Below are 14,010 nucleotides of genomic sequence, written 5' to 3'. Positions count from 1 at the left end.
AAATTACTTCTGGTTTAACAAGTGATCGTGATCGTGATCGTGAGTTGAATAAGGTTAAGTTCTTAGCATTTGGCTCTTTCGAATAGAATGAAAAATTCCCTTTCTTTTTTTTCAACTTATTCAATGTGGAATTTTGAATACTAATCATAGAGTGAGAAGCCGAAACTTCTCTTAAAAAATAATAAATGTGGTTTTTTGTTTTGTTTTGTTTGCAAAATGTTCACAGCAAATAATTCAGTTGCAATCTCAACCTGAGTGTTGACTTATCGACTACTTAGATATACAATATATTTAAAATTATATACAATCAACAAATGATTTACAATAAAAGAAAACCCTTTACTGCAGTCAGTCTTTAAAATAATAATAAACTAGAATCTATATATTTACAATTACAATTTAATTTACATTTAACATACAAATATTATTATGATATAGTTTTGTTTTTCGATTTGATATCAGAGATCCCTGTTGGTGCCAGCTTGCCAGACACTTACTGGATAAAATTGTAACTAATTGAAGCGATGGGCGATGTTCCTAATCAACACGACTACTTAAAAATTAAAAACTTACTTAGTATACTTTACATACTTTTTTGAGAACGCACAAAACTCTAAACAATGAATTTAAGGATTAACGATTTAAGGTTTAAGGAGTACTCAGTCAGTTGAGATCTACAACTATAGATTTTCGGGTTATTCGATACAGAGAGCCATCAGCTGAGACTTTGCATTATCAATCATACGCAGCGTGGTACTTGACTACTTTTGACTATGATGCTACTACTTCTACTTACGCATGAGCTTAAGGAATTTGGATATCAAGGCGCATGCCACGCCCCCAGATTAACCATTTGCTATTGACTGCTGCTCGCCGTATGCGGTGAATTGAACAAATTCTGCGATTGCTCCTGCGACATTTGATACGGCAATATCTCGAGTTCGTTGGGCAACTGGCTTTGGTTCTGATTGCTGAGCGATTGAAATGGATTCGAATTGAAAAAGTTGTTGCTTTGTTGCTGTTGTTGCAGTAACTGTTGCTGCTGTTGTTGCTGTTGCTGCTGTTGTTGCTGTTGCTGTTGCTGCTGCTGTTGTTGCTGCAACATTTGTTGCTGCTGTTGTTGTTGCTGCTGTTGTTGCTGCTGTTGTTGCTGATGCAGTTGACTCGAGCTGTGCAGCATTTTGTTGTCCTCGCTGTGCGTCTCGGAGCCATCGTCGCTGATGCCCATGTGAAAGTTGAGCGAAGGACTCGACTCGGTTGCCATTTGCATGTAGGAAAGCAATGAATCCTCATTCGTATTCTGCGGCACATTCGAGCTGCTGTTGTTGTTGTTATTATTATTGCTGGCGTTGTTGTTACTGTTGCTGCTCTGGTTGTTGCTGCTATTGTTTTGCTGGCTGCTGTTGTTAAAGTTCTGATTGTTGCTGCTGCCGTTGTTGTTATTGTTGTTGTTGTTGCTGCCGCTGAGCTGCTGGCCAAGCGATTGCAAAGGAGATAGATTGAGAAGGGCGTCAATGTCTTCCATGTCCTCTCGAGACAACATGTTGCTCGTTTGCTGCTGCTGCTGTTGTGGCTGCAACTGCAATTGTTGCTGACTTTGCTGCTGCTGCTGTTGCATGTTGTGATTGTGCTGCTGCTGATTGTGCAGATTCTGCTGCTGTTGCATCAACATTTGCTGATCCTGTTGATTCAACATCTGCTCCGAATTCAAAGCAAATCCATACTGATTAAACTGCGGCTCAACTGCATTGCTGCCACTGAAATTGAAGTTACGTTGCACGCTCGCACCAGCAGCGGCTGCTGCAGCCATGTTGCTGGCAGCAAAGCCCATGGGCATCATGGGTTGCAGGTAAGTGTAGCGCGCCAGCAACAGTTGCTCGGACACAATGCGCAATTCATCCTGCTGCTGCATGATCAACTTTTGCAGTTCATCGTGTTTTCGCTGCAACTGATCCTGAAGTTGACTCTGCGTTGGCGTCATCACCACAGCAGCCGCAGCAGCAGCGGCAGCAGCACCCGACAACAACTCCTGCTGTGTGGCTGCTGGCACCGGCATCGTTGACATGGGCATCGGCACGGGCAACGGCGACAACACGGGAGCAACAGGAAATTGCGCCATCACCGGTTGCATCGAGATGGCTGTGAGGTATTGCGGTGGCTCAAGAAAACTGGGAGCAACCAATTGGGGGCTGGTCAGCGGGTAATTTGATTGCGGAAACTGACACGCATTGTTGGTGACAATTTGCGTGGGTGCCAGCGGCAACATGGGCACCAACTTTGGTTGTCCTGGCTGCAGATGATGATGTGCGAGCTGATGTTGCTGCTGCTGTTGTTGTTGCTGCTGCTGTTGTTGCTGCTGCTGCTGTTGTTGCTGCTGATGTTGTTGCTGCTGCTGTTGCATTTGATGCTGTTGACTGTGCTCGCGTCCATGGTGATGCGATCGCTGTCGCTGACTCACCGAACTCACGTGCGTCATCAGCGATTGTCGACTGGTCACCGAATCCGCAGACATCGACGTCGAATCGGATTCATTCCCTCGATTGTTGTAGAAGTAACATTTGCGCTTGGCTTTCGGTGAAATGCCCGTTGAACTAATGTTGCCATAACTCGAGGCGGGTCGCGAAGTCTTCAGCGGATTGATGAGGCACGAACTCGAAGCAGGCGCCGCTGCCGTTGACCACATGGGAGAAGAGTCGATGGGAGGTGAGCTGGCAGCAGCAGCAACAGTTGCTGTGGCGCCTTCGTTGCTCAGATTGGCCAGTGAATTCCCTAAGAGCGGACTATCCAAAGTCTGATTGGTCAACTCAAAGTCACGCAACGTTGTTGTAGCCGAGGCGCATTTGCTGCTATTCGAATTCGAAGTGTGTCCTTTAATCGAATGCGTCTTCTCGCGTTCCTTCTCCTTGTGATGTTGCTTGATCACCTCCGCATAGCTGACAACCTTGTGCGTACACACAACATAATCGGGCTTTGAATTATACTGATGATAGCTCACATAGTAATCCGTTTGCAACCAGATCCATTGTTGACCCTTGGTGAGAAATCGATAGTAACAAGACTTTCCTTCCCCCGTCTGACGCACTGTGAAAAGAAAATAAAAAGTTTAAGGAAAAGTTTGTTGGGTTCACACTGCGGCTTACATACATTCCTCGTGGCAGGCGACAATGCTGTCGAGATCATCGAAGTGATAGTAATCATAACCCGAAGTCCCAAGCACCTCAAAGGGCATATAACCGATAATCGGGGGCGCTCGATGATCGAGAAAGAGAAACTTCCATTCCATGCTGTGCTTCGAGGTGAACTCATTGCTCGTCGGATCAATGATGCTCATCTCGCGTATCAACTGCGGCGTCTGTATTCGTCCCGTGCCCACAAACACCAGCTTCTTGTCCACCTCGACGCTGGGATTGTTCTGAAAGATGCGCGGGAGCGTTTGACTCGAGCTGCTCTGACTATCCGAACTCGATCCGGCATTCGTATTCGCATCGTTGCGAAAGTAGCCCACAAACTTGACCAACTCATACGCATTGGCATCGACTTTCTCAATCCCTCCTCGTTTCAGATGAGTGTAGAATGTGATTTGATTGCTGGCATTAATGTCCGTTTGACGGGGTTCAATCACCGGCGTGGGATTGAGAAAGATGTTGAGCAGCGCCTCGTGATCCATTTCATAAGCCAGATCGTAAATGCTCATGTTGTAGAGTTCATGCTGTAGAGAAAAGTAAATAAATGTTTGCATACTACAAAGTTGATAAGTAGCGCCACCTACCGGCAAGTAGCCCAGCTGCGACGTAATACTTTCGGATGCATAGAATATGGAGCCCAAGCTGCTGAACACAATCATAAAACCATCCAATGACTCCAGCATTAAATGCGTAAACTCATCATTCGTCAGATATGTCGGCTTCCAGTCTTGTTGTATCTCAAACACCTTCGAACGATCCGTTGCCTCTGTAAAAGTATTTCAAATTTAATAAGGGAAAACTTTAAAGAAAGATAACTTCTATTTACCATTGTGATTCTTCAAGAATGCTATGGTCGACTTGAGCACCGTCGACTTGTCCATCTTGCGATTGGACGTGGAGATCAACGCACTCAGATCATTGACCAGCGAATTGAATTGATCCCGTCGCTTTTTTTCGCTCAAGTTGCGTGATTTTCTGCAAAGAAGACTGCGAATTACCAAAAAAACGCTGATAAAACTTTGGCAAAGCAAAAAAGTATTCATTATATGTAAAAAATTGTTAAATTAGCTCAAAACAGATGAATGAATGAAGGACTTTTTAACCACCCCAAAACAGATGCTCATCTACACAGAGAGAAAAAGTCTAGATTAAAAAAAATCGTGATTTAAGATTTGTTCGATCTTAAAAAGAAAACAATCTTGAAATAAATTTTTAGGTTAAGACAATCTTAAATCAAGATTTTGATGCGAAATTTGCATTTTAAGATTAGAAATATCTTATTTTATGATTCAAATTTTGATTCAAGAATGTTTTTTTCTAGATTGACAATAAGATTGAAAATCTTGAAAAACTTTTCGATTTAAAAAAAAAAATTTTTTTCTTTGAAAATTATAATCTATATTTCTGTTGTTGTTTCTGTTAGCTCAATAAGTAGAGATGGTCCTTAATTCCAATCCTAATATTGCAATTGATATATAAAAGGGGTAAGTTTTTTATTTTTAATTTATGCACGTTTTTTCTTTCTGTGTATCGATGACCCACGTGTGTGGTGCGATTGATGCTTTTGTCTGGCGTTTATTAGACAAATCCACCCATATGCTACCCCAGCAACCCCTTCTCCTTAACCTTCTTTCCCTTTCCCTTTCCACACACTTTACACTGATACACTGATATGTGTATTTAACTGTGTGTGTGTGTGTGTGTGTGTGTGTGTGTGTGTGGAGAGAGGAAGGGAGGCAAACAGTTTTCTTCTTCTCTTGTTGTCGCTTTGCATTTGTTGCGCTAGGACAAACATTTTTGGGCCTGGAGTTATGCATTTGACAACTGTATGTCAAGAAAATGAATCGACTCGCCGACAGAGCAAAACAATATGTGAGGGAAAGGGATAGGGAGAGGTAGAAGGAGCATTGCAGGTAAGTCAGAGACAAAGAATTTAAAATTTATTTAGCTGTCGGTCCACAGTGATTTTGGAATTTTTATAAACATTTTATTTAGATAAAATATGTAATGTATGCAAACGTGTGGTATAAGTTCATACTACTTCATTTTAAATATACTACAATATATACCATATAGTCAACCAACACTGCAGCCGGATTTTACCATATAAAATTATTTTAATAACTTCTAAATTATATAGACTCTACTTATTACTCTATAATGAGTTTGCATAGTTCGATAACTTACATACAACAATAATAAGATATTATAAAATTATTGAAAAGCTTTAAAATTGTGGAAGATATTATTCATTAGAGTAACTAGATATAGAAATGCAAGGCAATGTTTTTAAAATACAACAAACTAACTAGCATTGAAATTTTATCTTTTAAAATTATAGTTAATTGCAAAAGTATCGAATCTCAGCTTACTATTAACATCTGAATTAATTTCTAGTATTGAATCATTATTGGCACCGTTTCTTCTATTAATCATTAACCTATTCGATCTAATATATAAAAAAAATTATAGAAATTTACTGGAATTTGGAACTAACATATTAAAGCAATAATATAAACTAAGTTTAGCATTAAGAAATTAATGAATTTGTCTAATGTAATCATTATTAACATAGATCCATAAACATGTCTCTAGTCAAAACTTTCTTATCTTTATGATGGTAACATTTAAACAATAAACAAATATTAAACTATTTGTTACTCCCTTTATGTTCTGAAAATCCTGATTCCCCAGCTACTTTTTGTCTCTTTAAATCCTTTTAATTGTAAACATGTAATATTTATTTTAATCTGATTTCTCCATGAATACTCGCTTTATTATAATAAGAAACACGCTTTTAAATATAACATATTAATTTTGATTAATAAAGTGTTAGCCAATTAAATACTTAGTATTACTAAAATTCCAATGCATAATAGGAAAAACAAAAATGTTAGAATATAAAATTTGTTTTTTTTTCGATTCTCAGCTAATCTAAAAAATAATTAAGTTTCCTTTTCTCTTTTTAAATCCTTTTCCAATAAAAAATAGTAACTTAAGTATTCAGATATTTTTGCCATCTTTGTTCGAGTCTTATCTATGCAATAATAATTATTAAAATTTATTATAATTATAAATTATAAACTATACACATATAAAAGTATTGTCTTTGATTGCCTTAATTCTCAACTATGCAACAAATACTGTTAAAATTTGCCTTTATTTCCTTAAAATAGATTCCAAGAAATTTAAGTTTCCATACTCTTTTTCTTTTTGAAGTCTTGGCTAAGTAGCAAATATTATTAAAATTTTCTTTTGTGTTTCTATCCGCAAACTTTTATAAATATTAGCCTTGTTTATTAAATTCTTAAATATGCAGTAAATATTATTAAAATTCCCTACAACTAAAATAAAATCATCTAAATTAAGTTCAATACTAAACTAAGCAGCAAATGTTATTAAAATTTTGCTTGTTTCTATTCACAAACATTTATAAATATTATCTTTGTTAGTTCAATTCTTAAGTATTATAAAAATCCTTTAGAAATCAAATTAAATCAAATACATAAAGTTCAGCACTAAACTAAGCAACAAATATTATAAAAATTTATTATGTATGATAATAATAAATTATATTCATATTAAAGAATTAGCTTTGATAGTTTGAACACTCAACTATGCAGCAAATATTGTTAAAATTTGCTTTATTTCCTTAAAAAAAGATTTCAAGAGTTCTAAATTTTCCCTCTTTTTTTGTAGAAGGCTTAGCTAAGCAGCAAATGTTATTAATATTTTGCTTGTTTCTATTCACAAACATTTATAAATATTATCTTTGTTAATTCAATTCTTAAGTATTATTAAAATTCCCTATAAATCAAATAAATTATGTTCAGCACTGAACTAAGCTACAAATATTATTAAAATTGATTAGGAATGATAATTATAAATTATACTTCTATTAAAGAATTAGCTTTGATGGGTTTAACAATCAACTAAGCAACGAATATTATTAAAATTTCTTTTCTACTTTTTTTTGTTCGTGTTGAGTTGTTTTCCAAGCGATTGTGTTACTAATTTGATATTTTTATTGCAACCCGATCGCCGAATGCCAAAATATTATGCAATAGCGAAAGAGGGCAAAAAATAACATAACGAGAATGGGAATGCGAATGAGAATGAGAACGAGAGGTGAGAATAATAATGATTATTAAGTGGTTGGACAAGTACTCAACGTCTGTGTGTGTTGAGAGAAGATTTTTGTGAGTTGCTTGGTCAGTGGCCAAAAATCAAATCACACTCGAATTACAACTAATTAAAGAACTGAATTGGATTTCATGCGACTTTTTTTTTGATTGCTTTGCTCCTCTGCCTGTTGATTGTTATGCTGCAGCTGAAGCTTAAGCTCAAGCTCGGTGTCTGTTACTTCTGTTTTCTTTTCTTTTTTCTTATTTCTTTTCTGCTTTAGCGAATCGTGCAGTGAAATATGCGAACTCCAGCAGTTAACTCAGCTGCTTCTTCTTTCGAATTTCTTCGCGAATTTTTCCTAAAATTGTTTTACGTCTCGGCTTATGGAATTGTCATTGGCCACAACAGAAAAAAATGTATCGACATCTCTTCTACCACATTTCTAATCATAACTGTCAAATGCATGTCTTTCTTTAATGTGTGTGTGTGTTTAAGTCTGTATGTGTGTGTGTGCGTAGTTGCTTTAAGTCAACTCACCTTTTCGTATCATCCTTGTCATCGCTCTCGTCGTCCATCTTCGTATTTATTAGATAATCCACTTCCACGTCCACTTCCAAGTTGATTTTCCTTTTCGAAAGATTTCCACGACAAATTTGTGTAGTTTTATGTTTTATTTAGTTTATGTATTTTCCTTAGTTGTCTTAGTAGATTGATTAATTACATAATTTGTAATTGCATTTGAAGCGTTTGTTACACTTCTAGGTCACATTCACACAACAGCTTATGGAAATATGCTGCAACATGTGCCACATTTTGTATTTCTTTTGTTTTTCTTAAACACTGGCTGCATAACAAAAAATAAAATTGAACTATTTTTGAAATTTCAATATATTTTTAAATCACTTTTTGTGGAATTTTTTTGCAGATTTATTCGCGTTTCATTTTCGTGCGCTTCGCGTACCGTCAGCAACAAGTGCAGTTGAGTTTCTGCGTCGCCTTGTCGCCCAAAACCATTTGCCAACGACACGCAACACAAATACACACATCTAGAAAGCTATGCCACACAGATACTTTGTGGCATCCTTCACTTCGCTGTTGCAGTTATGTAATCGTTGCCATTGAGCTGCGCCTGCGCATGTGCCCCACAGTTATTTTTTTTGTTGGGGGTGAGCACCCAGTGGCGAATGTGCTGACAGCGAGCGCCAATCGTTGCAAGTCATAGTCAGAGTCAGAGTCGAGCTGTTGCACTTTTGCAACCCCTAAAAAGTATGCTACGTTATTTGGCCGATGTTACTAAATGCGACAGCGAATGCCATAACAACCTCAAGCTCAGTCTCTCAACAGCGTGTTGCTGACTCTAGTAGGGTGTGAGAGGGTGTGGGAGAGTATGTGTAAGGGTGTGAGAGTGTGAGTGTATGTGTGTAGCTTCGTTTGTGTTGAGCAGCTGCTAACCAATTGCCTGGCTGCGTTTGTCTGCCTATTTATAGCATTAACAAACACACGCAGACAACCGACAAACACTCACACACACATATACACACCTTTCACACACTTACACACTCTCACACACACTCAGACACATTCACACACACTCTCCCACACAAATACACACCTTTCACACACTCTCCACTCATCAACTCACTCATATTGCATAATGCCAGCGTGCCACACTTTTATGAGCAGTTACAGTCACAGTTTCAGTTACAGTTTTGTTTGTCGAGTGTTTTTCCTTTAATAACTCTGCAAGGCAAAAACCATACGCATGCAATTTCCATATTCGCCGTGTCACAACAATCGCTTGCTTAATTGCCAAATGCAGGGCTTCTCTTCTCGTCCTTCTCTCAACGTCTTTTCCAGGCAACAAACTTTCGCCAAAAGAAAAGCCTGCAAAATGCGCGCCACAAACTTGTCGCTAAAACAATCAACACACTCTCGCAAAGGTGTAAAATGTGCTCGTTGAACTTTAATTAAAGCCCAGAAGTCACAAGATTTAAATACACAGAGAGAAACAAATCTACATTAAAAAAATCTTCATTTTCGATCTTCAAATGAACAATCTTAAAATGAGATTCTTACGTTGAAATACTCTCAAATCAAGATTTTGTATGTGAAATTTGCATTTTGAGATTTAAAACATCTTATTTTAAGACTAAAATCTTGAATCAAGAATGTTTAATTCTAAATTGAAAGTAAGATTGCACATCGTGATTTAAAAACATTTCGATTTAAAAAAAAAAAATAAGAAAATAAAAGAAAAAACATATTGATTAACGATTTTATCGATCTTAACAAAAACAATTTTGAAATATGATTTTAAGGTTGAAATAATCTTAAATCAAGATTCTTATTCTAAATTTGGATCTAATTCTTCAAGAATGTTTTATTCTTAATTGAAAAAAAAAATTTCAAATCTTGATTTTCGATCTAAAAAAAGAAAAAATATTGATTTATGATTTTTTCGAACTTCGAAAAGAACACTATTGAAATAAGATTTTTATTTGAAATTTTCATTTTAAGATAAAAATCAATTTATTGCTATTTAAAAGTAGAATGCAAATCTTAATTTAAGAACTTTTTGATCTTAATAAACTAAGATATTTGCTCTTAATTCTTAAAATGTTTGATTTCGCTTCCTTTAAAATTAGAACCTAGTATCTGGTGATATCGCAGACCACTGTTTAAAAAAAAAGTTTACATAAATGTGTATAAAAATACACGTAATCTAATCTTATTATTTTAAACAATCTACACTTAAGATTGTTTGATTTAAAATGATGTCTTCAACTTAACTTTAAGATTTTTCCATTCTTAAAACAAGACTATAATGCAGATTTTTGGTCTTGATTTAAGAATAAACCTTCTTGGTTCAATTTTGACAATTTTCATTCCAGATTATATTCTTGATTTTATTCTTGATTTTCTTTCAGTGTATGCAGCTTAAATATGACATTCGCAAAGCAGCTTACACACGCATTGCAAAGCTGTTTAATTAATCCGTTTAACATTTCGTACAAAACGGTCAAGTGAAGCATTTAACGAATCATAATTTCCCACATGTATTCAAAGGAGAATGGGTTAAAAAGCTAGACAACATTTTAAATACACATCAAAGCCAAAAATGCCAACCACATCCTGCATCCTGTTGTCCTTTCCACCTACACAGAGATATATTTTAAACTCGTGCCAAGTGTTTGCTGGTTAACCGTAAGTATCTGTTGCTTTTGCTGTTCTACACTTGACATTCTCTCGTTGTTGTTAGATTTAGCTTTAGGTTGTGGTTGAGAAAAGTAGCTGCTGATAATTGCGACTGGTTAAATGGCTCGTGTTGTAATTAGTGTGGTTTTGTTTGCTGCAAATTGCCAATTGCCAATTGCCAGTCTATTGAACTTTGTGCGACGCGGGAGATTTAAGATCAGATATCAGGTCTATCTGGAAAATTTAACGACATCTCATTTAATTAAGATGCAATAAAACAAGTGAACACGCCGCAAAAACTAGACTAAGTTATTCCCCAAGGTGTTGACTGAATTTCAAATTTATTCAATCTGATCTTGCTTAGTAGGCTAAATTACCTATTTTATCATTAGTTTGTTGCTCAAGATATCAATATTTTTCTAATGAATTTAATCAATTTTATCACTACTTTGTTGCTAAAGATATTGATATGTCTTTTTAAGAATTAAATTTCATAGTTTATGATGAAAAGTATTAATAAAATTTTAAAAATATGTTTATATTGAAATATACTTTTTTATATTTCAATGCAAAAATATTTCTTCTTGCTTCTTGTTTTTCTTTCTACTTATTCTTATTAAAAACGAAAACACACTTCTAAACTACGTAGTTATATTTAAAATTCTAATGACATTTGTGTTAAATTATTTAGTCTCAAAGTTCTACTTAAAATTTTGGCTGCCCGATCTTTTTGATATGAAAAAGGAATTTAACTTTATATATAACGTAGAAAATTGTAAATAAAATTTAGAAAAATATGAATATAAAACAAATATACTTTCCAATTGTTAAAAACGGAAAATTAAGATTTTTGAAAACATTTCTTTTTACATTTACTCCATAAATATATAGTTTTTATTAATATACTAACAATATTTGTTTTAAATTATTCACTTTCATCAATATTATGTATGAAACTACATATTTATTATTATTTATTTATATTTTAATCTCAAAGTGTTGAATCTTTTTGAAAAAGGTTTTTTAAGTATCTATCTTTTATGTGGAATTCTTTTATTGCTCAGTTTTACTTACTACATTTTACAGTGGTTTTCTCCAATCTTTTTTGTTTATGAATGGAAAAAGTTAATCCAATATATGTATGATATTTATATATGATATAGTTTTAACCTATCAATTTAAATTTAAAACTTTCAAAATTATACTTAAAATTTGAGGTGTCTTTTATATGATTTTTGAAAAAATATAGATTTTTTCCGTAAAATTCTTATATGTATATCGTTCGTTATATTCATCGTTTTTTTTCGATAATTTTTGCTTATGAATCGGAAGAGTTCTTCCAAGCTTCACATATACTTAAATATCAAGCCAAGCAAAATATACTACTATGGGCAAAAAGTAAGGTGAATTTGTTTGTAAAATGAAAAATCTTTATTTATTCTTCTAAATCAATATCATTCCCTTCAAAGTAATCCCCTCCCGATAAAATACACTTATGCACACTTTTTTTCCTATCCTCGAAATATGCCAAATAGTCCCTTTTCGGTATAGCCATCAGTGCCTTCTTCGATTTAGCTTTTATCTCCTCAATCGACTTGAAACGCATTCCCCGAAGTGGTCTCTTCAGTTTTGGGAATAGTCAGAAGTCACACGGAGCCAAATCAGGCGATTTGGTGGTTGTGGAACGATATGCCTCGAATTTTTGGCCAAGAAAAACGTGTACAGAAATTGGTCGTTTTTGGTACCAAACGAGATTTGATGTTTCGTAGGTCCAAATGATCCTTCAAAATGGTTTTCACAGATCTTTCTGATATTCCGATCATATCAGTAAGGTCTCTAATAGTCAACCGACGATTTTTGCCTCCACTTCATTGACGTGTTGGTCATGTGTTGACGTCGATTGTCGTCCGGAGCGCTCCAAGTCATCAACACGTTCTCGACCCTCTTTGAAGTCTTTGTACCACTTAAAAACATTTTTTTTGTGACATGGTAGAATCACCAAAGGTCTTCCGCAACATCCTCAACGTTTCCGCAGCCGAAATTTCATTCGGCAAACAAAATTTGATGGCACTTCTCATTCAGACATTGTAAAAAATCGAAAAATGCACTCTTGGTCGTTTGGAAAACACAAGCGTAAATATATTTCTGATAATGACATTTATATGAAATTTGGCCCAGATGTCATCAACAGTCTTGTCAACTTAAGAAAAAAGGAATTAGGCCGAATTGTTACGCCCGCGAAGTTTAAATTGAAAATTCACCTTACTTTTTGCCCACAGTAGTATTATAATTATTATGCGACCAGTTTATGAGTAAGTTTAGAGGAATGTTGCATCACAATTTTAATTGCGGTAATTATTACCATATTATAATATTGCAAAGAAAATATAATATTGATGAATTAATATTTCATCTTACAGCTCAAATATTCGGAAATTTCTTTCTTATAGCATTAAAATCATCTTCCTCACTCTTATCATTTCTTATAGACAATAATAGTTTAGTTCTGAAAATATCTACATAGAAAGCTTATTTTCTTTTATGTTTTATCATTCTCGGAAGCTTTAAAAATCTTTATCATTCGCTCCCATTAAATAACTAGTGTGCACAATAAATTATGCCAAATGCGGCCGCATGTAAACAAACAATAGTTGCAAATGTTTTTCGCCTTCTATAAAGCTCTTCACTCCTCCCACAACTCTCCATTCGGTGCAGTGCAATGCAGAGACAACATTTTGTCAATGCTCGATTGGCATTGATAATAAATAGTTGAGTGCAATGCGGAAGCAAAAGCTCGAAAAGCCGGTTGCCAACTGCAGCAGGCAGAGAGACGAGACAAGGCGACAGCAGCAGGTTTGCTTCACGAAGATCGTTGACTGACCTACTCATGACAACCAAGAGAGAGAGAGCCAAAGCTCTCTCTAATGCCTTGCTCTCTCAGCTGCCCTCGCTCTAACTATTGCCCTCGCAGTCGCACTGACGCTCTCTAGTGGTTGCACTCTGTCTATCGCTCGTTTTGCCGTGTACAACAACTAACGTCATTTGATTGCATTTCTAAAGCTTCGCTCAATGCGCAAATTATCGCATAGCTAGAGCTGTGTTGGTGTGAGTGTGTGTTGGTGTGTGTGTGTGTGTGTTGGTGTCAGTGTTTGATTTCTTTGTCAGTGAACTTGAGCTTTTGCTTGCTACGCTAATTGCATTGCGATTACAGCATAGCGCAGTTGTCTCTGTGTGTGAGTGTGACTCGAGTGCAATGTGTTGTTGTATTTGATAATACCAAACACACTCGCACACACACAGACACTCATATGTACTCAACCCCTGTCTCTATCTCTCCCTCTTACTGTTTTTTTTTTCGTTTGCATTTGCGTTCCGTTCCGCATTTGACAAAGCTTTACGCGATGCCTGTAATATTTTTTGTTGCACTCGCACTCGCAGTGCATCGCTATTGACTCACTTGGCACTGTACCCACGCTACCTTTCTCTCTCCCACTCTCTTCCCCTC

General features: G+C 35.8%; 1 protein-coding gene across 3 annotated transcripts; it reads right to left on the bottom strand.

The window, feature by feature from the left end:
- Nucleotides 1–30: 30 nt before the first annotated feature.
- On the bottom strand, nt 31–8,148 carry LOC117568747 (circadian locomoter output cycles protein kaput). Of its 3 annotated transcripts, none has more exons than XM_034249572.2 (5): nt 7,848–8,148; nt 4,012–4,202; nt 3,770–3,951; nt 3,145–3,709; nt 31–3,081 (listed from the first exon to the last, which is right to left on the bottom strand). In XM_034249572.2, the coding sequence occupies exons 1-5, from the start codon at nt 7,883–7,885 to the stop codon at nt 857–859; spliced, it is 3,201 nt and encodes a 1,066-aa protein (XP_034105463.1). In that variant the 5' UTR covers nt 7,886–8,148; the 3' UTR covers nt 31–856. The 3 variants fall into 3 exon arrangements, with proteins under 3 accessions (XP_034105463.1, XP_034105464.1, XP_034105465.1); XM_034249573.2 differs by having other exon boundaries at nt 4,012–4,172; XM_034249574.2 differs by having other exon boundaries at nt 4,012–4,160.
- Nucleotides 8,149–14,010: the final 5,862 nt, after the last annotated feature.

Source organism: Drosophila albomicans, chromosome 3, assembly GCF_009650485.2.
Source record: "Drosophila albomicans strain 15112-1751.03 chromosome 3, ASM965048v2, whole genome shotgun sequence".
NCBI lineage: Eukaryota > Metazoa > Arthropoda > Insecta > Diptera > Drosophilidae > Drosophila > Drosophila albomicans.
Note: the sequence above shows the minus strand (reverse complement) of the source record. Positions and strands in the feature narration are given on the sequence as shown.

Excerpts from the sequence above, each read along its gene's own strand:
- LOC117568747 (XM_034249572.2), bottom strand. The coding sequence starts at position 7,885 with ATGGACGACGAGAGCGATGACAAGGATGATACGAAAAG. Across the intron at positions 4,203-7,847 it reads GACAAGGATGATACGAAAAG|TTTTATCAGCGTTTTTTTGG; the intron begins GTGAGTTGACTT and ends GCTTTGCCAAAG. Across the intron at positions 3,082-3,144 it reads TGTCGCCTGCCACGAGGAAT|TGCGTCAGACGGGGGAAGGA; the intron begins GTATGTAAGCCG and ends TTCTTTTCACAG.